At 41.2% G+C, this 26,664-nt stretch overlaps 1 protein-coding gene across 1 annotated transcript in view; it reads left to right on the top strand.

Annotated features, from left to right (window-relative positions):
- Window positions 1–26,664, top strand: part of NIBAN2 (niban apoptosis regulator 2) — a 124,847-nt gene that overhangs the window by 79,185 nt on the left and 18,998 nt on the right. Inside the window, exons 3-8 of the mRNA XM_089656394.1 lie at window positions 5,095–5,225; window positions 10,494–10,622; window positions 10,719–10,824; window positions 15,286–15,450; window positions 22,616–22,731; window positions 24,695–24,799. Coding sequence (XP_089512520.1) covers window positions 5,095–5,225; window positions 10,494–10,622; window positions 10,719–10,824; window positions 15,286–15,450; window positions 22,616–22,731; window positions 24,695–24,799 — 752 coding nt within the window. The remainder of the gene's footprint in view (window positions 1–5,094; window positions 5,226–10,493; window positions 10,623–10,718; window positions 10,825–15,285; window positions 15,451–22,615; window positions 22,732–24,694; window positions 24,800–26,664) is intronic.

Consider the following 26,664-nt stretch of genomic DNA (forward strand, 5'->3'; position numbering starts at 1 on the left):
GAAAATCTGTTCCACGGCATTCAAGACCTCAGACTGGGCTGAAGGTTCACCTTCCAACATGACAACGATCTTAAGCACACAGAAGACAACAGAGAAGTGACTTTGGGACAACTCTGTAAATGTCCTAGAGTGGCCCTGACTTGAACCCTATTAGACATCTCTGGAAAGACCTGAAAATGGCTGTCCGCCGATGGTCCCAAGCCAACCTGACTGATCTTGAGAGGATTTGCAAAGAAGAATGGCAGAAAATCCCCCAATCCAGGTGTGCAAAGTTTGTCACGACGTACCCGAAAAGACTGGAGGCTTTAATTGCTGCCAACGGTGCTTCAACAAAGTACTGAGTAAAGGGTCTGAATACTTATGCCAATGTGATATTCCAGTTTTTGTTTTTTTAAATAAATGTAGAGACCTTTCCTTAATTCTGTTTTTACTTTCTCATTATTGGGTATTGAGTGTAGATTGAGAAAAAATTTAATTTTAACAACTGTAGTATAAGGCCGCAACATAACAAAAATAGAAAAAAGTGAAGGGGTCTGAATACTTTATGAATGCACTGTATATATACATATCAAGAGATTATGGGTTTTAGTTACACCATTGTCTGATGGTTTTTTTCAGAAACCAGCTGGATTCACTCTTTAATTTCCAAAGGGAATTTTCTGGCTCAAGTTTAAAATATTTGCTTTGTATCATTACTTGGCCCAGTAATAAGGGTATGAGTAAAAAAAAAAATGAGGGTGTGACGAGCAAAGCTTGTTACACAGCACTATAGCATAGATGTTCAGTGACAGATTGTACAGTTCAGGAATCTGTCACAATGAACGTAAATATTTGTCAACAAGAATAAAGGTGTGAATGCCTGGGGTGATGAACAGGTAGAGTGTCTGATACCTACATTTGTGCTGGCTCTTCTAAGCAGATGTTCTCAGCCATTGAATGCCTTAAAGTGTTACTAAACCCATAACAGTAAAATCAGTCTGTAGATGCAGTACAGTATACTTGTTATACTCACTGTGGAAACTAAGGGGTTAATCCTCTGCATTGTGTAAAAAGGCTGTTTGATCCTGTCTTCTCTGATCCTCCCCTTCTTCCAGTGTCCCCAACTAGTCTCCTGATAAGTGTCCTTGCAGTGACTCTGTGCATGCTCAGTTTGGTGTGTATTGCGAGAGTGCATGTGATCTACACAGGACAAATCAGCACTGTCCAGACAGAGGGTTAGAGGTTATGCAGCCTCATAAGGCAGTCATAGAAGAATGAAAACTCCTACAAACTTTAACCCTTGCTCAGCTGGACACTGATAGAAGTCACAAGACTGCTCTAACTGCTGATGAGAAACGGTATTTAGCAGTTTATATTTACTAAAATAATTGCACTTCAATGCTCTGTGTACTGTGGGAGACCGTATATAGTGAATGCAGGGTCCTGGGTTTAGTAACACTTTAAAGTGGTTCTAAAGGCTCAAGGTTTTTTACCTTCATGCTTTCTATGCATGAAGGTAAAAAAACCTATGTGCAGCGACCCTCCCTTAAATCCTTGCCTGAGTCCCCTCTGATCCAGCGATGATCTCGACAGCCTCTGCTGTCTGGGGACTCTTCCTCCTCATTGGCTGAGACCGCAATGACAGCCCATTGGCTCCCGCTGCTGTTAAACACAGCCAGTGAGCCAATGAGGAAAGGGGGTGTGTGGCTGAACCACAGCTCTGTCTTATGTCCATAGAGCAGCAGCTCCAGGACAAGCACGCAGAGGTACCCCCAGGGCCAGCGGCTTTACCTGGGGGCACTGTTTGAGAAGGAGGAGGAACAAAGAACGCAGCAGGGGACCTGAAAAGAAGAGGACCGGGGCTGCTCTGGGCAAAATCACTGCACAGAGCACGTAATTATAGACATGTCTGTTATTTTAGAAAAAAAAAGAGCTATAGTGTCATTTTAAGATTGCCATAGACTACTCTAATTTTGCCTGATTTCTGATTAATTGGCTGAAATTTGAGTACTAGATAGCCCTCTATGCAACAATCCATGTGACAAAAATCAACTTTTCATTAGAATTGTTAATGGAGCCAGGTGGAAAGTTGTTGGCTGAACAGTGACTGCTTCTGATCAGATGTAGTCACTGTTCAGGTTTTCTGACAGCTGTAAGTGTCTGCTGTCAGAAAATAATAGTGGGAACGGAAAGTTCTTCCATCCGCGCTGTTTAGTGCGGATGGAGGAGACTGTTAGAGGTCGCTCATTATGCTTGTGTGTATGGTAGCTTAGGCCTACTTACTCCTATATAAAATGGATTAGAATAACATTGTTGCCAGTCATCTGTTATAGTGGCAGAAGAGCAGCCAATGGGCTGTCCATCTGTGCATGCCATGTATACCTTACCTGTTCTTTGTTATATCTCACATTGCACATGTGAGATATAACACGCAGTTAGTTTAGAGTTTGCAGAATCAAAGCTGAAGCAGGTTACAGGGTGGCCTTCCTGACTTTAGCACACCTGCAGTGATTGCTGGTGAATATGGAGTACAGGTAGGAATAGTTCTCAACTTTTCATTACTTGTTTATAGGGCTTGCCCTTTAAGGGGTCTTTGACTGGACTGCATTTTGGAGGCCTGTTGAGGAAAGGCCTAGTTATCAATATTTACATGGAGTGGCACCAGTGGAATGTGAGTGTTTTCTGCCAGGGACTGTTTGACATTTAGCTGTGGAGGTTTTGGAAATAAAACAATGGTGGGAAAATCATTTCATCTGTGTATATTTCTATTTGTCCCCCAACGATGAAGTGCTGACTGCTAGCTTCCATGGTGTCACTGGATAAAGTGAAAACTGAAATATGCTATGTCAGTGCTTATCTGCCACCTAGGGATGCCCAGATGTTTCAAGGGGTTCCTTGAGTAATGATAGATTGATCTTGCACCTACAGTGACTACCAATGAAAGAGGGCAAAATCTCAATGATATTCATTATAAAAAGTCACATACACTGACCACTAGTGCAAGGGGACTTTTCCACTGGCTACCAATATATGGAGGCATTTCTCCACTGATCATCAATGTAAGGGTCCAAGAGGTAGTGGTAGAGGGGCACCGGACATGACTTCTCACAGGTTTTCAAAATGTGCACACAGTCATTACTTAAAGTGGTTGTAAAGGCTCAAGGATTCTTAACTGTCATCCATTCATGATCCAGCAATGTGCATCAGAGCTTCAGCTCTCTGGGGGCTCGTTCTCCTCATTGGCTGAGACTGCAATGGGAACCATCACAGCCAGTGAGCCAATGAGGAGAGAGAGGGGGTGAGGCCAAGCCACAGCTGTGTGTGTGTGAATGGACACGCAGAGCAGTGGCTCAGGAGTGAGCCTGCTCGGATGCTCCCATAGCAAGCTGCTTGCTCTGGGGACACTCGGCAGGAGGGATGAGCCACTAGAGCCGGCAGGGAACCTGAGAAGAGGATTGGGGCTGCTCTGTGCAAAACCACTATTTTGTTATTTATTTTGCCTTTTAATATCACTTAAGCCTAACTGACCTGTATTCAGCAGGTAACCACAAAGACTGGGACCTCCCAGGAGAGGACATTCAGAAGTTGAGAAATCCAAGTGTAATAAATAAAGGGTGCCAAAAGAAAGTCCAAAGTATTTATTCAGCTGGTTACAACCAGGGCAATAGAGAGCTAATGCATTTGGGGGGTCACAGAAACCCTCTTCATCAGGAAATGGCAGAATGTTAAATGGACGCAAAGGTACTCCTAAGCAGATTGATCTGCAGGCAGAGGATGTGATCAAAAGCTGTCGGTGTTGGTGTTCACAGTGGAAATGGCACCAATGTAAGGGGGCATTTATCCCCTGACCCCCAGCGTAAGAGGGCATTTATCCCATGACCACTAGTGTAAGGGGCATTTATCCCATGACCACTGGTGTAAGGGGCATTTATCCCATGACCACCGGTGTAAGGGGCATTTATTCCCTGACCACCAGTGTAAAGTACTTGCACTTCTTGCATTTAAAAATTAACTTGAGGCTGTAATAATGATTAGAGTTGCGTTATTTTGTGTCTTTTATATCTTCCCAGAGTCCCACTGTGACAATGCTTTAGTGTACTTCAGCTCCCAAAGGCAATTGCATAACTGCTCTGACATATGATACATTCATCTTGGTAAAAAAAGTGAATAAAATCCTGGAAGTCCTTCAGCTGTACATGGGAAGTGATGAGTCAGAATAGTTTTAGTTATTATCATGGAAACCTTAGTGATGACCAGCAAAGTGTAGATTGGCTGTGGAGGGGAGAAGGGGACAGAACACCTGTAGTCCTTTCCAGTATGCGGATGACATCAGCCAGCAGTGCGCATAGGCCATAGTCTGAGTCGCCCAGGATTAGCGGGTTTCTGCTTACATGAGACAAAATCTAATCCTTTGTGAGCTTTACTTCTCACACATCACTGCCGGCTTCTCACATCCACTGGGTAATCAGTTTAGTGCAAGCTGTAATTAGAGACACATCGGACATATAGTAAGTATTAGTGATGCCCCCTTCTCATCTACATATAGATACAGCCTTTTAACCCTTCTTCTACTTTTACCATCAGAGATTATTTTTTATTTTTTCACTTTGGGGCTGCAAATTTTCAGTGTGTCATTTTAATGGAATCCAAATCTTCAAAAAAAATCTCGTACTCCATACCCCATACAACCCACTGAAATTAATATGAGAGTCCTGCAGAGGGACCTCATTAAGGGTCAAAGCCTGAAGTTTGTGTACCTCTGTGCAATATGTTCCACCATTCTTATGCTTGTCATTTGGAACTTGAGCAATTCCTGTTGAGTTGGTAGAAATTCGAGCTGTGGATGGCTGGCTGGGTCAGCACCACCAGGCTTGACAAAAGTTGATAGATAGAATGTAGTCACTGTTCAGCTGAGAATTTTCCACCTGAATTAGTCAATTACTGATGGGGTATTCAGGCAACCATGGGTGAAATAAAATGGTTCATGTCTTCTTCAAGCTGCCATGTATTGGTTAAATGATCTGTATGATCTAGAGTTGTCAAACAGAAAAGTTTGCTTGGTTTTGAAAATGGGCACTTGTTCACAATTTCACCTATGTTGTGTTTTCTTTGCAGAGCATACAAGGAAGCTCCTGGGAGAGTTTGGGAAGATATATGAGGAGCAGTATGGAGTGGCCCTGTTCAACAGTGTACGCTATGAGATCGAAGGGAACGGAGGACCACAGACGCAGCTATTACATCGCAAGGTAGGAGATGGTTCATATCCTGGACTCCATTTCTGTGATTGTTGGACTCATGATTGAAGGAAGAACTGACATCACCTATAGGAGCCAGTAACTTTCATCCTTATATACTGCATTAGACATGAAAGGAATAATCTGACGAGTTTCAAAGAATAATAAGAACAGTTCTTCTTTGAGGAAACTTGAGTGAAATGCGAAGCCCTCTTTCTTAGCTCCTCCTGGAGAGAATTTCTTGGCTGCTTTACTACTTCACAGGCTTTGATTCTCTCATTCTCCAAGCACCCAGTTCAGCAAAGTCAAAGTGAAATTAGAACTTTTGCATATTGTTCCATGACTAGCAAGGAATAAGCTTGGGTTTGGTTTGTACACAAATATAAGTTGAATTGCTGGGCCTGATTAAATCATTGGCCTAATATGGCCATGTTAGGACATAGACATTGTCCCAATATGGTCATGTGGTCATATTAGGTCAATGATGTCTCAAGTATCTCCGCCCTTTTTGTTATGTGCAGGTTGGGGAACCTCCCACCCTCAGCTCACTGGGATGGCAGGGATGCGATCACGTGACAACTTGCCACTGGTTTGGGAGATCTGGATTTGGACTGAGTTCATATCCAAACTCAGCTCCTCTCTAGTGACCAGATTAGAAGGCATTGTAGAGACGTTAGATCCGTATGACAAACGGGCATTACTAAGAATAGTGGAGTTTGCACATTTGTACGTACAATAACTGGCTGACACAACGTACAAAAATCACATCCACTGTTACTAGACATGTGCGATTTTGTTTCATTATGAGTTGAATCTCTGAATCACAGTAGTAAAATTAACGAATCCAAACTAAATTATAACAAAACAACAAATTAATTTCAGTTGTTTCATTTGAATGACGTGATGTGATAGTTTGGCCCTTTTTTTACTGATTGAAGCCTTTGGAATAACATAATGACATTACAAACGATCTGACTGATTCAGATCCATTCGTTTTTATTCAAGTGAGCGTAGCGTGAGTTATAAAAGATGCACTATGTAATACATATAAAATGGAAACATATTGTGATAAATCTTTACAGAAGATATAAAGGTGAAACAAGATGACTCCTACTTATTGTGTTTAGGTTGGATGGAGAAAGAGAAATATGACAGAATGACTACCTTAACAAATGAATCTGAAACGAAACAGATGTTTCCATCGTGTACATCTCTAGCTGTTACCATATTTTCATCCAGGGACAACCAAAGGGAATATCCTGACATGATTGAATCACCATGAAATACACAATATAGCCAGTTGCCAACCGCGTACTGTAGCTTTATTGTCACAGTGCGGACCGGCTGTGCAAAATCAGTGCCTTGAAAAAGTATTCATACCCCTTGAAATTTTCCACATTTTGTCATGTTACAACCAAAATCGTAAAAGTATTTTATTGGTATTTGATGTGATAGATCAACATAAAGTGGCAAAAAGTTGTGAAGTGGAAGGAAAATGATAAATGGTTTTCAAAATTTCTTACAAATATCTGAAAAGTGTGGCGTGCATTTGTATTCAGCCCCCTGAGTCTATTTTGTAGAACCACCTTTCATTACAATTACAGCTGCAAGTCTTTTTGGGGATGTCTCTACCAGCTTTGCACATCTACAGAGTGACATTTCTGCCCATTGTTCTTTGCATAATCGCTCAAGCTCTGTCAGTTTGGATGGAGAGCGTCAGTGAACAGCAGGTTTTTGTCTGCCACAGATTCTCCATTGGATTTAGGTCTGGACTTTGACTGGGCCATTCTAACACATGAATATGCTTTGCTTTGATCTAAACCATTCCATTGTAGCTCTGGCTGTATGTTTAGGGTCGTTGTCCTCATGGAAGGTGAACCTCCACCCCAGTCTCAGGTCTTTTGCAGACTCTAACAGGTTTTCTTTTAAAATTGTCCTGTATTTGGCTTCATCCATCTTCCCATCAACTCTGACCAGCTTCCTTGTAACTGCTAGAGAAGAGCATCTTCACAACATGATGCTGCCACCACCATGTTTCACGGTGAGGATGGTGTGCAGTGTTAGTTTTCCGCTACACATAGCATTTTGCTTTTAGGCCAGAAAGTTTAGTTTTGGTTTCATCTGACCAGAGCACCTTCTTCCACATGTTAGTTGTGTCCCCCACATGGCTTCTTGCAAATGGGACTTCTTATGGCTTTCTTTCCACAATGGCTTAGTTCTTGCCACTCTTCCATGAAGGCCAGATTTTTGGTGTGCATGACTAATAGTTGTCCTGTAAACAGATTCTTCCACCTGAGCTATGAATCTCTGCAGCTCCTCCAGAGTTACCATGGGCCTCTTGGCTGCTTCTCTGATGAATGCCCTCCTTGCCAGGCCTGTCAGTTTAGGTGGACAGCCATGTTTGCGGTTGTGACATACTTCCATTTTCGGATGATGGATTGAACAGTGCTCTGTGAGATGTTCAAAGCTTGGGATAAATTTTTATAACCTAACCCTGCTTTAAACTTTTCCACAACTTTATCCCTGACCTGTCTGGTGTGTTCCTTGACTTTCATGATACGGTTTGTTCACTAATGTTCCCTAATAAACCTCTGAGGGCTTCACAGAACAGCTGTATTTATACTGAGATTAAATTACACACAGGTGGACTCTATTTAGTAATTAGGCAACGTCTAAAGGCAATTGATTCCACTAGATTTTAGTTAGGGGTATCAGAGTAAAGGGGGCTGAATACAAATGCACCCCACACTTTTCAGATCTTTGTAAAACATTTTGAAAATCATTTATCATTTTCTTTCCACTTCACAATTATGTGCCACTTTGTGTTGGTCGTAAAATTACAAAATGTGGAAAATTTCAAGAGGCATGAATATTTTTTTCAAGGAAGTGTATACACACACACACACACCACACACACACACACACACACTTTTCCTTTTCCAGGTAGGGGGCATGCACCCACCTACCTGTGCTGCCATATGGCTCCCTGCCATGCCGATCAGTGGGTCCGAGCCAGTGTTTCACAGCCGGGACCCATCGATCGTCAGAGCTAGCTCCAGGAGAGAGATCTGTCTTGGTAACCAACACAGATCTCTTTGACAGCTGGGATGTGGCAGTTTTTGTCTCCCTGCTTTGCAGAGAGACAAAAACGGTTACATCTTCTACTAAAACAGCACACAGTCGACACATTACACATAGGCACACAGTTAACCCTTTGATTGCCCCAGAAGTTAACTCCTTCCTGTCCAGTGTCATTAGTACAATGTCAGTGCATTTTATTAACACTGATCACTGTACTGTCACTGGTCACGCCAGTGGCAGTTAGTGTCAGAATGCTCACCGTACTATCACAGTACCACTATTAGTCACTGATCGTCGCCATTACTATTAGTATTATTATACAGTATTTATAAAGCGCCAATAGTTTGCTCAGCGCTGTACATTACAAAGGGGGACATTACTAGTATTAAAAAAAAAATTCCAGTGTATATACCGTCATTTTAGAAACTCATTTTCATGAAAACCAATTAATATACATTTATTGGGATTTCTTTTTACCAAGGACATGTAGCAGAATGCATTTTGGCCTAAATTTTATGAAGATTTTTTTGTTAATGGGTTATGTTTTATAGCAAAAAAAAAAGAATTTGTTTTTTTTTTTTTACGTTTTTGGTCTTTTTTTTGTTTGTTTTTTTAGCGCAAAAAATATAAAAAACCTAGTGGTGATCAAGTACCACAAAATAAAAAAGCTCAATTTTGTGTGAAAAAAAAATTCATTTGTGTACAGTGTTACATGACTGCACAATTGTCAGTTAAAGTAGCACAGCGCCGTATAGCAAAAAATGGCCTGGTCATGACCTCAAGTGAATAGGAATGTTAACACTATTATTGTAACCGAAATGTGTTCCTCCATCCGGGTACTAGTTTATATTAAAAGTGCATATTTTATTCTGTGATTTTTTTTTTTTTTTTTTTTTATAGACACTAGAATTATGTTTCTGATACAAAGCAATATTTTAACAATATTACAATATAACAGTATTACAAAAATGAACAAACATAGATTTAAAGTTCTTACATATAAACTAAAAATGGCTAGAGAAAAAAGGCATTAATAAAAAAGGCATTAATAAAAAAGGCATTAATAAAAAATAAGGTTTAATAAAAATAAGTATGGTGTGCAACCAGAGAGCTGCTCTTCTAGTATAAAACACAGGACTGAGATGTCAGTTTGACAGCTGGGACCTGCACATTGTGTAGGATATGGCCAAGTGATGCAGAAGTTCCTGTTCCAGTTGAGCCCAAGCACACTGCTTGACACAGGTGCCATTCTTTCCTTTTGTCTTATCTTGGCTAAGCAGTCAGGGAACTAACGTTTTTAAGGGCTCATTCACACCATGGTGCAGAACCATCAGTTTTTCTGAACACGTTCAATTGTTCTCTATGTGCCCTGTTCACACCACAACACTAGTATCAAGTGCAGACTTTTTCTGCAAAAGTGTATAATACTCGTTGTGGCGCGCATGAAAACTAATGTAAACTGATGTCTCTGCAAGTGAAATCTGCATGTTAATTGCCACCGGTTTTCCTGCAAGTATGGTGTGAACGAGGCTTAAAAGTAGTGGTCAACAGAGGTTCCTCAGTACAGTTCCCATTCAGCTATTTTCAGTTGTGAGGCTCAGTGTTGGCAAGTGCATGGATGTAAATAATATTTAAGCTGGACTGAGATCCCAGTGGTGGCATAAAATGAGGGTGGCATGGGCTAAGAATGTCATATTTGGAGAAACAGCACTGAGATCGATGCAAGAAATATCTGATTACCTTTTGGAGGATCAGGAAGGAATTTATTTTCCCCTGCTGGAGCAAATTAGAGCAAGCTTTATAGTTGTGTTTTTTTTTTTTTTTGTCTTCCTCTGGACCAACTGTCGGTTTAGGATTCTGTTTATGGAGGCTTTCTTTTTATCCATTCTAATTATTTTTTTTTCTACTGATTGAACTAGATTTTATTTTTTATTTTTTTTTCCAACCTATGTACTGTAATTGCGTAACGTGTCCCTTTTGGAAGAGCAATGACAATTCTAAGATGGAGAATTGGGGCCACGTGTCAAGACGGGCATGCTTTTCTATAAAATACTCCAGCATTTTACTGATCTTTGGATGTAGAGGGGAGCTTAATGTTTAGTATTTCTAAGGTGTTAGGAGGGGGTGCAGGGGTTATAAAGGGAAAATGGCCACAAAATATGGACACTACAAAATTCTTCTTTTCTTGTTTTCTCTTAGACGCCTCTCAAAGACCGTGTGATCTTTTCTGGAAACCTGTTCCAGTATGTGGATGAAACCAAAAAATGGAGGAACCGCTTCTGTGTGGTTCCTCATCACTATGGCCCAGTGCTTTATGAGAACAAAATAGTAAGTGCTATGAAATGTTCTGTAAAGTCTTCCATGACAAGAGTTGCCCAGTGAAATTCTGACTCCTGCTTTGCCTTTTTTTTTTTTTTTTTTTAGGCTTATGATCGTGGCCTACAGCCCCGAGCTGGCATCAACTGTGCTGGGTACAGAGTATTAACCTCCCTGGATCAGTACACTGAGTTACTTAATAACATGGTTCCAGGTATGTTCACCATAGCTGACTGGTTTGATTTTTGTTGTAAGTACCTGCCTAGTCCATTCTGTTAGTATATTGTAAACTGAAGTTTCGATTTTTGATGACTGTCAACATGTTGAACCACTCAGCCACTTATATTGTGGCTATCACTTCTCTAGATCTGACTTCCTAGCTCCTCCCATGCGCTGTACCTGTAATAAACGAGGTCTCATTATCGACTGGATTCTTCATTCACTTAAAGTTGCTGCACTAGGTTGCATAAGATACTATGGCAGAAGGCAGAATAGTTGAGAACTCCAGTATGGAAAGGAGACAGTGGCTTGATTCAGCTCTCCACATCTACTTATAGCTAAATTATCAGTCTTGGATGGACTGAACTTGGGGAGAAGTATTGCAAGGGTCATTGCCAACTTGGTTTTGAAGGCGCAAATGCTGGGGCTCGTAGCATTATCCCTAAAGTGAACCTGGGAAGCTAGAAATGTGGGAACTGCCATTGCTCACTTATTTTTAAGAACCATAGGCTTCAGCACTGTGGTCATGCAAGCAGTGAAATCATTGTGCCACTGTTCAGGAGGTTCACAAGGAAATATTTCAATTTTTACAAATTCTACATTATCCCCTATAAACTATATATTAAAAAAAACCTCCAAATTTGTATCTGAATGCTTAAACAGTCTGCCCTTTCAGAGTTTGATATCTGTCCTTCACACTTCTAAACATGCAATTTCTTCACTACTCAACCAACGCCATAAAATGGGTGGAGGAGATTAGAGAGACCTTGAAACGGGGATTAGGCTCAAGTTTGGCAAACCGAAAATTTACGTTTTAGCGGTCTCCCTGTAAGCTTTTCACTATGTACCTTGTTCCCTTTTGTGCTGTTATCTATCTATATATGAAAAGCCTCCTCGAACTGCTTTAGAGGTTGCAATGAACTTGGCACTTTTCACTATTTTTACAGTGGGCATGTACCATTGTCCATAGGACTGATACATTCCAAATGATACACACAATATTGAGCTAGCCTCTGGCATGTCTCATCATAACCATTCAGCTGCCATATTCCCCGCTCACTGCTCTCCTCTACCCTCCTTACCCTTGCTTTTTAGCTCTTACTCTACATCTGACACACACTTCTAGAACATCAACAACAGTGATCAATGAGTTATTGGTCCAAACTCAAACCACACATGAGTTTTCTCTACAACCCCAATAGATGAGTAAATCCAGAAAAAAAACTACACTTCCTGTCCCTTGCTTAAATTTCTCCAAAATGGGTAGGCAACCTCGGCACTCCAGCATTGGTGAAGCTGCAAATCCCATCATACCTCTTGAAGGCTGTCAGTCTGGCAAATGCCTCAGGGGAACTTGCAGTTTCACCACCACTGGGATGGCCAAGGCTGCCTACCCCTTCTATAGATCTTTATTATCACACAGTAAACTTTAATGGCATTTCTTATAATGTTTTACATGGTTACTACCTGGAAATGTATTGTACTCTTTCTCTAACGACTTTCTGTCATCGTTACTTTTTGAAAAACTCAATAAAAATTTATTGGACAGATAGTTGCTTGGGCAAAAACGCAGGTGCAGAATGTTTACTGCAAGTTCGTTATTGTTAATTTCTGACTTGTCTCACACAGTTTGAAGGACAAGGTTATCTTATAGATTCTGCTATATTTGAGAAAATTTTTCAGAAATGAAAAATATCCAATTGTATTGTGTAATTATTCATGGCCCAATATGTAATTGCTTTGGGCCCCACTTCATACAGACCCCTTTCAACCTGCAATGGAATCTCTATCCTGCACTCATTTAAAATGCTTGGTGGATTCAACTTTATCTCTCTATGGAAATTGTGTGCTATAATTCCCTATAGTTGGCTCTGTCCTGGTCTGATGACACATTGTGGCCCAAGCCAGAAGTATGAGCTGGTCTTGGCTGTGGTTGGCTCAGTGGAGGTGTTCTAGTTGGCAGGCTGGAGTGTAGGATGATTATCATCTCCATTTCCAATGCAATTGGCCCGACGTCATTGCATGTGTCACCATTGGCAGTCTGTCACTGACTCCCCGAGAAAGAGAACATTTTGGAAGTCTTAGCAAAACTATATATTAAGCCCAGTTTCCCAGATCACTTCTACAAACCACAGCAAAGCCTATTGCAGCCATGAACTTGTTACCCCTTTGAGCACCCTTGGCAGGGATAAAACAAACCTGATACAATTAAAAACTCAGTATAGTTAAGTTGTTTTTCTTTTTTCTTTAATACTCACTTGCTTGTATGTCTATATTTAAAATACCTGTCATACTGTGGTTAATATTGTGTGTGCAACAGCTGTTGTAATGAGAATTGGAAGGTAAGAAGGGTGGACATGAATCTTCTCAGCAGCTTCTTCTTACTGCAGCTGAGGTACGAAACGTATTTCATGTGCTGGTGTTGGGAGTCCAAATTTGCAAGGGTCTGGTCTTCACAGGTGAACACCTACCTCCCATTTAGACTTTAACCTCAATCTTTGACATGTGAGTGACAGGTCTCTGCACTTCTCGCCGTGACTCTCCAATCACCATATTCTCCACTCCCTGCCCTCCTCTCTTCTCTACCCACCATTTCTTTCTTGCTCTTACTCTCCACCCATCGCACACATTTCTTCAGAGCAATGGTGTTAACCATCCTTTTTGGATACATATACTGCTGAACCACCCTCTTCCAGAAGACCATTGTGAAGTCCTCCTTAACAAAAACTATTGGGGATAACCAATACACAACTTGAATTAGTAATGGCTATTTTTACAACAAAGCAAACCATAGCAAAAGCATGGAAATCCCAATTCTCAACGCCCAGGAAATATACCGTGGACTATGATTCTAAAAAAGAACTGCCAAGTTGACAAACACAATGTCCACATTTGAGAAGGTCATGGGGCTACCTCCCATTAGACTTTTAACTATTACTTAAGATTTGACATGTGAGTGACAGGCCTTGGTACTTCTTGCCATGACTCCAGCCACCGTATTCCTCATTCCCTGCTCTCCTCTCTAGCCACCTCACCTTTACTTGCTCACTCTTCCTCTCCACCTGTCATATACATTTTCTCCAGAACAGTGGTGATAACCATCCTATTGGTCCAAACTCAAACCACACTGAGTTTTCTATGCAACCCTTATGAACCAGCAAATCTGGAAAAGACTACACCTCTCCACATTGTTGCTTAAATTTCTCTAGATAGAAATACAGGGGTAGACAACCTCGACACTCCAGCTGTGGTGAAACTACAAATTCCATCATGTCTGTGACTGTCAGATTATTGCAATGCCTCATGGGATTTGCAGTTTCATCACAGCTGGATGGCCAAGGTTGCCTATCCCTTCTCTAAGTCTGTAATAACTGTTGTAATGGGAATTGGAAGGTAGGAAAGGTGGACATGAATCTTATCTGCAATCTCTTCTTACTTCAGATGAGGTAGTGTATGTATGCTTTTAAACACCCATCTCCCCTAACACCAGTGTCTGAAATAGGACAAGTGTCAGTAGGGTTCTGCTGTGTTTCATGAGGCAGAGTTGAGGTTCCTAGTGCAGCATTGGGCAGTCAGTAGTCCTCCAACTGGGGGACCAGGACTACTGAATTGCTGGTCATATGTCATTGTCCTAGACCAGCAATGGGCAAACTACGGCCCGCGGGCCGTATACGGCCCGGCGGACCTTTTACTCCGGCCCGCGGAGCTGTCAGGATGTGTGTAGGCGGGGCAGCGTGACGTACGTGAGGGGAGCTAGGCTCCTCTCACAGTCCGCCCTGAAGACCGGAACGGCACGGGATACATTGGCTGTCAGGATGTGTGTAGGCGGGGCAGCGTGACGAATGTGAGGGGAGCTAGGCTCCTCTCACAGTCCGCCCTGAAGACCGGAACGGCGCGGGAACATGGCGAGAGGAACGCGCGGAGCAAAGGTAAGTGAATTGACACAGGGGGGACTTGGCTTACTACTTGGGGGGGGGGGGGAATAGTACTATGGGGGATGAATTAATATGGGGGGATGAATTACTATATGGGGGATGAATTACTATATGGGGGATGAATTACTATATGGGGGATGAATTACTATGGGGGATGAATTACTATGGGGGATGAATTACTATATGGGGGATTAATTACTATGCTTACTATGGGGGAATATTACTATACTTACTATGGATGACACATACACATCATTCATCTACTCTTGGTCCAGCCCCCGGGTCCAATATATGAACCCATTGCGGCCCTCAAGTCAAAAAGTTTGCCCACCCCTGTCCTAGACAGTCAACTGCAGGGTGAGAAAATGTGGGTATCGAGCATAGTTTCAGCTACTTTAGACAGGGCAGACTATATGAGGCTCTTCTTATCTCAGACTAAAGGCTATGTTGTTATCTAAAGTTGTAAACTATTGCTTGGTGTGTATTTTGAATAACATTGCATCCTCTATTTCCTCCTCCAGGTGGCAAGGTGAAGACTGGCAGCACCCCGATGAAATGTGCCACTCAGTTCCCCATTGTTCTTTGGCACCCTTATTGTCGGCATTACCATTTCTGTGTGATGACTGAACGTGAGCAAGAGAGATGGAGCGCAGTGTTCCAGGACTGCGTGCGTCACTGCAATAATGGTATGCAAGAGACCGTAACAGCGGGGGATGCTGGGATAATCATTAGCATGGTACCACTGCCATCAAGGGCAATACAATCATAAAGAACAAATACAGAAACTACAACAGACCTGGGGTTTTCAGGAAAGCATAGCACTAGAGCAGCCAGCAGCCTCGACCCTAGAATAACTGTATACAGCTGTATTTATAGCTGAACGCCTGGAAGATATCACAATACACATAAATATTCATTAAATTTCCCATGCACGGTTGTACAGGCATCTCTCCTGTGATGAAATTGCTTACTCTAATTTCACTGCACACTGTGAGCTTCCTAAAGTGTGCATTAGAAGCTGCAGCAAGTCAGATCCTGCCTCATTTCCTTGCTGGAGGACATCCAGCATCATCTAGCAATGCTCCCCAGCCTAACTGTCCCTGGCCCACCCCTTTCATTCATTGGATTTGGGTTCTTTCAATCACATGGTCATCACCTTGAGTGTTCTGAATTGAAATGCAGCCTGACTAGGATAACTCACTCCTTCAAACTGACATTCATGCATCAAGGCATTTTGATATTTGCATAACTCCTCTCAAGAGCGTGCCCACTGCTTACATCAGGGCTGAGGGCTCTTGAGAGCAGTACTGAGGATGTTTTCAGGAATCTATGTACAGCACTCTGCTGGCTACTCCCACCAGCCATGATCTGTCTGCATTGCATAGAGACTCACAATCTAAAATAAGGTCTATAATGAAAATAGAAAAGTTTTATTTAAAAAGTAAAAATGTAATTGAAATGTTGGGGGGGGGGGGGCAGGGAAGGCAAAATATAAGCCAATTACAGCTCAGCTTTGAAGTATAGGTAAAGGGAGATTTTATTTTCACTTTGGTTAGAGTAGGGAACGGTCAGGCCCTCTGTTGAATTTTTTTATTTTATTTTTGTCTGTGTCCTGTTGGGTAGATTCAGCTTCTGTTTTTCATGGTGGCCATTGCCTTTGAGACAGAAACTAAGGATGTCCTAAATTTTACCATGGTCACCAGAACAGGGAGGTGAGGGGGAAATCATCCGACATTAAGAAACAAAGACTATACTTCCCCTTTACAAAGAAAAGTGAACAACAGCAGAGGTTTGATAGATTTGGCCATATATGTGTGTCACAAAATGTGTGGATTGTGCAGGGGACACAACAAAACATGTAGGACCACATGCATAGACAGTTGTGGTCATTGAGTGACCAGATTTCCCATTGTGAAACAGGAACAGTGTCCCAGAATGTTATTTGATTTGTCAGATTAATTTCTGGGTGTTCTGTACAATAGAACATATATGGGTCTTTCTGTTCTTCTATTGAATGTTTCTTGTCTTCTGTTGTGCTGCTGTGGCCTCTTGTCTTTGAAGTTCTAGCCAGCTTGCTGTTCCTCCTCATATCTGTTCCATGAACCGTCCCGTCTATCACTAATACCATTCTGAATATGCTACAACTCTGTCATTTCCTTCAATTGTTGTCCTTTGTCTCCCACTTGTTATGCCTTGTCCTGCTCCATCATACTGTACACTCAGATACACACAATTACACCTGTATAGATCACACCTGTGTGTCACACCTGCACAGGTCTGTTTTCATGGGAGGTGTAGACACTGAACTCACAAATCCATACAGTGCTGCGAGGACCCTGACGTTAAAATGCCACATGACTCTTAAAGCTGAAATGTCACTTTGAGGAGTAGTTTCAGTTCTGTTAAAGGGAATGTATTGTGGTTTTATAGACAATTTCTTTCCTTAGTATGGACAGGACTGAAAAAAAAAAACCGCCATGTTAATGTGGAACTATAGACAATCGAGTAAGGGGGGACTTTAACCCCTGTACCATTCTTTTTTTCTTTGCCACCTGTGCTGTCCCAGAACCAAGACAGGAAGTAAGAGGAAATCCTTGCAAATTAAGGGAATCCATTGAGGCCCACCCAAGGTCACTAGGATTAGTGTCCCCATTGGAAGATTTCCCCTCTTACTTTTCTGGGGACAACCCAAAATTTGGGATTTTATTTTACTTTCACTTTCAATAACGGTAAACAGGACAAATAGAGAGGGTAAATCTCCTTCCCCAAGGACACAGACCGCAATACAAACCTAATAGTTCTAACCCTTCTCCACTCTATTCAAAAAAGAAGAAAAAACTTTTACCTTTAGTTATACTTTAAACAGTGTGTGTGTGTGTGTGTGTGTTTATATATATATATATATATATATATATATATATATATATATATATATAAATAAATGTGTGTGTCTTTATATATATATATATATATATATATATATATATATAAATGTGTGTTTTTTATATATATAAATGTGTTTTTTATATATATAAATGTGTGTTTTTATATATATAAATGTGTGTTTTTATATATATAAATGTGTGTGTTTTTACATATGTGTGTGTGTGTGTTTTTACATATGTGTGTGTGTGTGTGTGTGTGTTTTTATATATATGTGTGTGTTTTTATGTGTGTGTGTGTTTTTATATATATATGTGTGTGTGTGTGTGTTTTTATATATATATATATATATATATATATATATATATATATATATATATATATATATATATATATATATATATATATAAAAGTGTGTGTGTGTGTTTTTATATATATATATATATATATATATATATATATGTGTGTGTGTGTGTGTGTGTTTTTATATGTATATATATGTGTGTGTGCTGTTTTTTTTAATACAATATATGTGTGTGTGCTTTTATATATGTGTTTTTATATGTATGTGTGTGGTTTTATATTTGTGTGTGGTTTTATACATACATATATGTTTAAACCACATACACACACACACACATATATATAAAAAACCACACACACATATATATATAAAAAACCATATATATATATATATATATATAATGTATGTGGTTTTATATATACATATGTGTGTGGTTTTATATATATATATATATATATATATATATATATATATATGTGTGTGTGTGTGTGTGTGTGTGTGTGTGTGTGTGTGTGTGTGTGGTTTTATATATTTATATATATATATATATATATATATATATATATATGTGTGTGTATATATGTATGTGTGTGTGGTTTTATATATTTATATATATATATATATATATATGTGTGTGTGAGGTTTTATATATATATATATATATATATATATGTGTGTATGTACAGTGGGGCAAAAAAGTATTTAGTCAGCCACCAATTGTGCAAGTTCTCCCACTTAAAAAGATGAGAGAGGCCTGTAATTGGCATCATAGGTAGACCTCAACTATGAGAGACAAAATGAGAAAACAAATCCAGACAATCACATTGGCTGATTTGGAAAGAATTTATTTGTAAATTATGGTGGAAAATAAGTATTTGGTCAATATCAAAAGTTCATCTCAATACCTTGTTATATATCCTTTGTTGGCAATGACAGAGGTCAAACGTTTCCTGTAAGTCTTCACAAGGTTGGCACACACTGTTGCTGGTATGTTGGCCCATTCCTCCATGCAGATCTCCTCTAGAGCAGTGATGTTTTGGGGCTGTCGCTGGGCAACACAGACTTTCAACTCCCTCCAAAGGTTTTCTATGGGGTTGAGATCTGGAGACTGGCTAGGCCACTCCAGGACATTGAAATGCTTCTTATGAAGCCACTCCTTCGTTGCCCGGGCGGTATGTTTGGGATCATTGTCATGTTGAAAGACCCAGCCACGTTTCATCCTCAATGCCCTTGCTGATGGAAGGAGGTTTGCACTCAAAATCTCATGATACATGGCCCCATTCATTCTGTCCTGTACATGGATCAGTAGTCCTGGTCCCTTTGCGGAGAAACAGCCCCAAAGCATGATGTTGCCACCCCCATGCTTCACAGTAGGTATGGTGTTCTTTGGATGCAACTCAGCATTCTCTCTCCTCCAAACACGACGAGTTGTGTTTCTACCAAACAGTTCTATTTTGGCAGGGGGACACGTCTGGCACTGCAGGATCTGAGTCCCTGGCGGCGTAGTGTAACAAGTAGCCTTTGTTACGTTGGTCCCAGCTCTCTGCAGGTCATTCACTAGGTCCCCCCGTGTGGTCCTGGGATTTTTGCTCACCGTTCTTGTGATCATTTTGACCCCACGGGGTGAGATCTTGCGTGGAGCCCCAGATCGAGGGAGATTATATGTGGTCTTGTATGCCTTCCATTTTCTAATTATTGCTCCCACATTTGATTTGTTCACACCAAGCTGCTTGCCTATTGCAGATTCAGTCTTCCCAGTCTGGTGCAGGTCTACAATTTTGTTTCTGGTGTCCTTCGACAGCTCTTAGTCTTCACCATAGTGGAGTTTGGAGTGTGACTGTTTGAGGTTGTGGACAGGTGTCTTTTATACTGATAACAAGTTCAAACAGGTGCCATTGATACAGGTAATGAGTGCAGGAGAGAGGAGCCTCTTAAAGAAGAAGGTACAGGTCTTTGAGAGCCAGAAATCTTGCTTGTTTGTAGGTGACCAAATACTTATTTTCTACCATAATTTGCAAATAAATTCTTTCCAAATCAGCCAATGTGATTGTCTGGATTTTTTTTTCTCATTTTGTCTCTCATAGTTGAGGTCTACCTATGATGCCAATTACAGGCCTCTCTCATCTTTTTAAGTGGGAGAACTTGCACAATTGGTGGCTGACTAAATACTTTTTTGCCCCACTGTATGTGTGTTTTTTTTTTATATATATATGTGTGTGTTTTTTAATAAATAAATATATATATATGTGTGTGTGTGTGTGTATATATGTGTGTGTGGTTATATTTATATATATATATATATATATATATATATATGTGTATGTATGTGTGTGTGTGTGGTTTTATATATATATATATATATATATATATATATATATATATATATATATATATATATATATATATATATATATATATGTGTGTGTGTGTGGTGTTATATATATATATATATATATATATATATATATATATATATATATATGTGTGTGTGTGTGTGTGGTTTTATACATATATATATATATATATATATATGTGTATGTGTGTGGTTTTATATGCAAATATATACCCTGGGTGACCAGGCTGCCGTGTGCATGCGAACACTTGTATCCATTCCCATTAGAATTGAACTCCAGGTAAACAGCCAGATGCTCAGTTGAAATACATATTGGTGGTGTTTCAATAAAACATTTTGCAACACTTTATGGCAGTATGATTCCTTTAAAGTCCTGCGCCTAATTCATGAAGGCCTTGTCACAGTTTAGTAAAGAGTTCAGACAATTGTGGCAGACTCAAGTAGTTCTTTCTACACTTTCACAATGGTTAGCTACTGCTGTGACAGATATAAAAAGATTTACCTCCGGATGTAGATGAAGAAACTGGAGGTAATTAAGACCAACACTATGTTGGCGTACAGAGACAGGCCAAATTACTCAGAGTGGGACCATAGTGTGTATCTTTGCGTGCTTCGCCACCTTTTCCTCTTGTCACTGGTTGCTAGGATGCTGTTGTCTACACAGTGTCACTATTTGCTAGGACACTGTTGGCTACACAGCTTTACTGGTTGCTAAGTGATGGCTGCACAGCATCACTGGTTGCTAGGATGCTGGTGGCTAAACACATCACTGGTTTCTAGGACTCTGGTGGCTATACAGCACTACTGCCAAGGAGCTGTTGGTTGCACAGCATCACTGGTTGCTAGGAAGCTGTCGGCTACACATCCAACAGCATCCTAGCAACCAGGGATACTGTGATGCCTGGCAACTGGTGATGCTGTGCGGCCAGGGGGATGAAGAACTGAATGTCCACGGTATGGACACTCAAGCCTCAGTGTCAACCCTCATCATGACTTCTGATAGGTACATGAACCTGTTGCAGGCACCGACATTTGGTGTGCTGGAGCTTGACACAATTCTAAAACATGTCTGCAACTTTTGTTTTTTGAAATACAGGGTATGTGCTTACTGATTTACCTTCCAAAAGCATTGTATTTTTGTACTGACTTTAGCTTTTCTACATTCTGGATCACATTGCTGCCCCATAGACACAGGTGATAACAAATATCTATACTGTAGGCTAATGAGCAGGCTTGAGGGTTAGGAGTGACGCAGGAAGCTGTATTGCTAAACTAAGAAATAAGTGATTGACCTTCCTGGCTGTGCAAGAAACAAGCCTGGAACCCTGGAACAATGATCACCCTTCCCACTAATTACACAGCATTCATAAACATAATATATAAATACTAAGGGCCGGTTCACACTGATGCGGTGCAGAAAACCACATCATTTGGACATGAATCACACCACATTCCTATTCGAATCACATGCGATTCTTTTGCAGTGCGATTTGAGCCATTCATTTTGTATGGCTCAGATCGCACAATGGACCTGCAGGAAAGGGGCAGGATCCTTTTTTTTTCCACACTGGAATCGGATCGCATGGGTTTTCACATTCATATGATCTGATTCAGCCAATCTCACTTTGTTTTGTGAACCGTTTTTTGGGTGTCATTAACTTAACATTGACACCTGCAGAAGTTCACACGAATGGAGTGCAATTGTGTGGGAAATGCACAGGAATCGCTGTGAAACCTGCACCGCATCGATGTGAGCTGAGCCTTAGGATACGTTCAGCCAATACTCCATCACCCAAATATTCCTCAGTTATTTAACACCACTATGTTCTTTTTATTGATTTGTTTTTTTTTCTTTTAAAATATTTATTCACATAGTTTCCGCCTCATACACCTAGAAAGGATAAGGTTTTTGCAGAATGTCCACCACTGATTACTCTTCTCTTCCTCTACATCCCAGAATGTTTTGTACCAACAGGTACATATTTGCTAAAAATGTATATTTAGCATACTTACTCTGGAGGCTAGCTTTTGACGGGTTGGCATACTATGGAGACCCCAATTAGAGGGTTAATGCACATAGTCTGAAGATTGGCCACTGGAGGTTAATGTCAATACTGTGGAGAGTGGTCACTGATTAAGGCATGTAACCTTGAGACTGGTTACCAATGAGCTCATGCTCATATGCTGAAGACTGGTCACTGAGGGTTGTTACCCACAATATGGAGGTAGGTTAAAGAACATATGTTGGCAGATATACTGTGGGATCCCCAGAAAAATTAAAGTGTAATTCAATCATTTTTTTCCCTGCTAGGTATCCCAGAAGATTCTCGTGTGGAATCTGCCGCATTCACAGACTCGGTGAGATTTTTCAGGCAAGCACGGGACCAATATGGAACATGGGACATGCTGTGCGGCAATCAAGTGCAGGTAGTGTTCCTATAAAACTTTCTCTACCCAGTGTAAACAAACAGAGAGTGGCAACTGCGGGATCAAAGGAAGGCATGCATATGGGTGAGGAGGGATAGTTTAGCTTGGGGGAAGGGAAGGGGAAGAAGCAAACGCTATAATATTGCAGCTTGTCAGTCCTTAGATGTGGTGGCTGCATTTGTTGTAAGTTTTGAGGCCAAGAACATTTTCGAAAGTACAGAAAATACATGTTGATCTTGCCATAAATGAAGTGTCATTGTCACTTCTGTGGGCTGCACTGTTATGAAGATAAGATTACATAGAGGATGATGGAATTAGTTTACAGAACAAAGGCGCCCCTTCTGTTTTTGTACGCATTTCGACAGTGGACCTTTTTGGGGAACCATGTTGGATCTATGGCTGACCAGATAGAAACAGACTAGTGTCGATTTGTAGGGGGCCTTGCGAATGGCTGGGTATTAGTGCCAAGAGCTCATGTCCCTGCCCTACTTCTTTCTTCCTAAGAACTAACCCTCCTGCTTGAGGCTTTAACCGTCCTCCATCTTGTGTCCATTTTCATGCCAGAGGTCTTCTCACAACATTCCTGGCCACAAAAAGAATTGCTGAACTTTACTGATGTTATTTTAAGATGGCATTTAAAGTCACATCACAGAGACCTACTATCAAGGGTCACTTGTCAATATATTGTCATTCATTTATAGTGGATGATCTGCAGCAGTCATACGTGAAAGCAGCACACAGTACATTCCTAATGAGTCATTTTCCCTGAACCACTCACTCTCCTCCCAAGGGTCATTAGTAGTCAGAGGATCCTGGTTTGCCTTAGGCAGTCTGTGTTCAGCTCACTGCTCCTTACAGGTAGTTTCCTGAGACAGGATCACTGCGGTCAACTCTGCCTTGGTTATTTTTCTCCCAGGTCCTCTGGGGGGCATAGTCTCACTCCAGGGAACTTGGTCTGGGCTAAAAGGCCTCTTGCAACCAACTCTAGCTTTCACCACCATAAGAGACTACAGCTGGCTCTTCTCGGTGCAGGTCTACCTCTCCTTTTCCTCCAGCTCTCTCTAGGACCTCCACTTGCTGACTACATCTGCCTGATGTTGGGGTCTCTGGCTCCCATGCCTGAATTGCACTAGGGCTGTTCCCAACCTGGCTAATATGTGGGCATTGACTCCTCCATTACATCATTACAGGAGGGCTCTAGCTAAAAAGGGACCTAGCACCCGATGACACAATTCTCTGTAACCAGACACTATTCTGGGACAGAGCCACCAAGTGGCAGACTAGCTAACTGCACCTGTTTACACATTTACATCACACTGCCTTCGATTCGTCCTGTTTAAGTATGGAAAAACAATAAAGAACGCAGTCCTTTTTAATATTTTTTTCCAGACTTGGACAGACTCAGAAGTAGGCAGGTGTAAACAGACAAACATATGTTTACATCCAACTGCCCATAGACTTTCCCTGACCTTCCAATCAGGTCCACGTAAAAGGAACGATTGGCAAGCCTGATTGGAAACTCCGTGTGAATGGACCCTTTACTCATTTTAGTCATTTTATACACAGGGGCTTAACCATGGCCCCTGTTTGTCAGAGAGCTGGCAAGTAATATCTTCCATATTAGACGTTTAACCCAAATGGGACACCTACTGATAGCAAGGGATCCAGCACTTTAAGCCCCCACTTTCCTAGCAATAATCTGACAAAGGTTTTAGTCTTTCCATTCTATTTAAACAAAAAAAAATATATAGCTCATTCTGTCACCCTTGGAGAAAGACGCCCCCACTTTCATTTCTCTTGGGTGAGGGGAAACCTTTCCAATGGGTACACAGACAGCAAAATAACCTTACAAAGGTTCTTACACTTCCCTGCTCTGTCAAAAAAAAAAAAAAAATCTTTCACTTGAAGATGAACTGTGTTAAGGCTGGACATGTACTAAACTGTTGTATCATATGTTGAACAGGTCCTCAGCAACTTGGTAATAGATGAAATCCTCCCCGATCTGAAGAACATTATTGGCCCCAGACTCCGAGGAAAACCTCAGGAGCGGCAGAGGACCTGGCTGTTGGTAAGTTGAGGAAAGTGGAAACATAGCGCTGCAATCATAGGTTTACCTTATTGGTATTGCTGTCGTAGCTTATGGTGTTGATGTAGGTGATCTGTTTCATGGGAAAGTGGCTTTTATACCAAAGAGGCTCTCCGTGGTCTCCTAGCCTGTAGTGTAATGTAACAAAAATGTAGTTGAAGCGCCACACCACTGCTAAAAGGTCCAGACACAACTTTATTTCAATAAAGGTCAGCAGACATTTTGAAAGAGGAACTAACACAGTCAGGGGTCCAAAACTGCACCCTTTATCGGGGCCTGAGATTGAAACCAATAAAAATGGACTAGAAGTGAACAGGACCTTTTTAATAGTATTTCTGCCAGTGCGCCAAACCAGCTGCTGACAAGACCTGTGCTTGTAATCACACTGGAAGAAATATTGTTAAAGGTCCAGTTAACGTCTGGTCCATTCATTATGTTTTCAGTCTAACGCCCTAATGTAGAGTCGTTTTGGACTCCTGAAACCCATTAGATACTCTTTGTCCCCCTGACCTTTATTGGAATAAAGTTGTATCTGGACCTTTTAGGCCTCATTCACACTTGCGATTACCCACGGGAGACTCCGCAGTAGTCATGTGAATTGGTGCGGGCAGGAAGCCCTATTGAAGGCAATGGAAACCTGAAAAACACTTGTAGATATTTGCGGCTGCTAACAGGTAATTTCTGCATGGCCAGTTACATGTGAACAGCCACAAATAGCTGAGGGAGCTGCCTGACAAACACTTGCAGCTATTCGTGGCTTTTTGCAAGGGCAATTATATGTTAACAGCCACAAATAGCTGTGGGAGCTGTCAAGCTCCTGTTGCTTTCAGTGGAGCTGGTCTTACCAGCACATATTCACATGGACCCCCTACTAAGTCTCCCACAGGTAACTGCAAACGCCCCTATTAGCAAGTTTGATCAGGGCCTTAGCAGTGGTGTGGTGCTCTTATGTTTTTGTGACATTACACTTGCTGCTGGTGAGTCTGGATGAGGGGTTCACTTGGGGACCACAATGTATAAATATAATTCAGTCAAACCTAGAGGTTGAAAAGGTCATTTATTTCCATGGAGCTGGAGTAATCGCTATTTGAGATATTAGATATTTACATAAACTTTTTAGGAACTTGTTATACATGTGGATATTTGGCACCCCCTTTGTTCTGTGTCTCAGCGTGGGTCAGACTTCCTGTGTGAAAGTCAATGGAAGGAAACAGCAGGCGAATTATCGCAATCCCTTGCAGCTTATGATAGCAGACAATGGACTGAATGCAGACCGTTAAATTACATAGAGTTTATTATAGAATATGCTGCATTAAAGAACAATTCCTGATGGGACAGAGTAAATCTAGTAATTTCTCCCACCATCCTAGGCGTCCTGTAGCACTAGCTTCAATGTTGGGCAGGGCACCCACTGAACTCCCCCCCCACTCCCACCTGTGCACACTAGCAAAAGGAATACAGAGAGAGGTGAGTCTTGCCTCCCTTTGCATTTCTCTTCTCTTACTCTTCTCTTCTGGTCCCTGGGAGCCAGAGACAGGCGCTAAAAAGAAAAGTGGCAGTCTTTGCTAGTTGCAATTTTGTGGTGGCAACGTGCCAAGGGTGGGGTGCTTTGTGCAGCATTGCAGCTAGTGTTACAGGGCAGCTAGGAAGATGGGAGAAAGTACTATATGTTCTTTGTTCTATCAAAAACTGCCTCTACTAGACATTAATGATAAAATTTGCATATGTAGATGAGAACACTTAATGACTGTAATCATTACATCCAGGACATCCATTGTATATCGTATGGGCCTCTTAGAAGTCTGTTACCTTTATGTGGTGGGGTTGAGAGTCCAGTTTACAGTGCA

Source organism: Staurois parvus, unplaced genomic scaffold (assembly GCF_062004578.1).
Source record: "Staurois parvus isolate SC_StPar_1 unplaced genomic scaffold, SC_StPar_1.0 ptg000902l, whole genome shotgun sequence".
In the NCBI taxonomy this organism is placed as follows: domain Eukaryota; kingdom Metazoa; phylum Chordata; class Amphibia; order Anura; family Ranidae; genus Staurois; species Staurois parvus.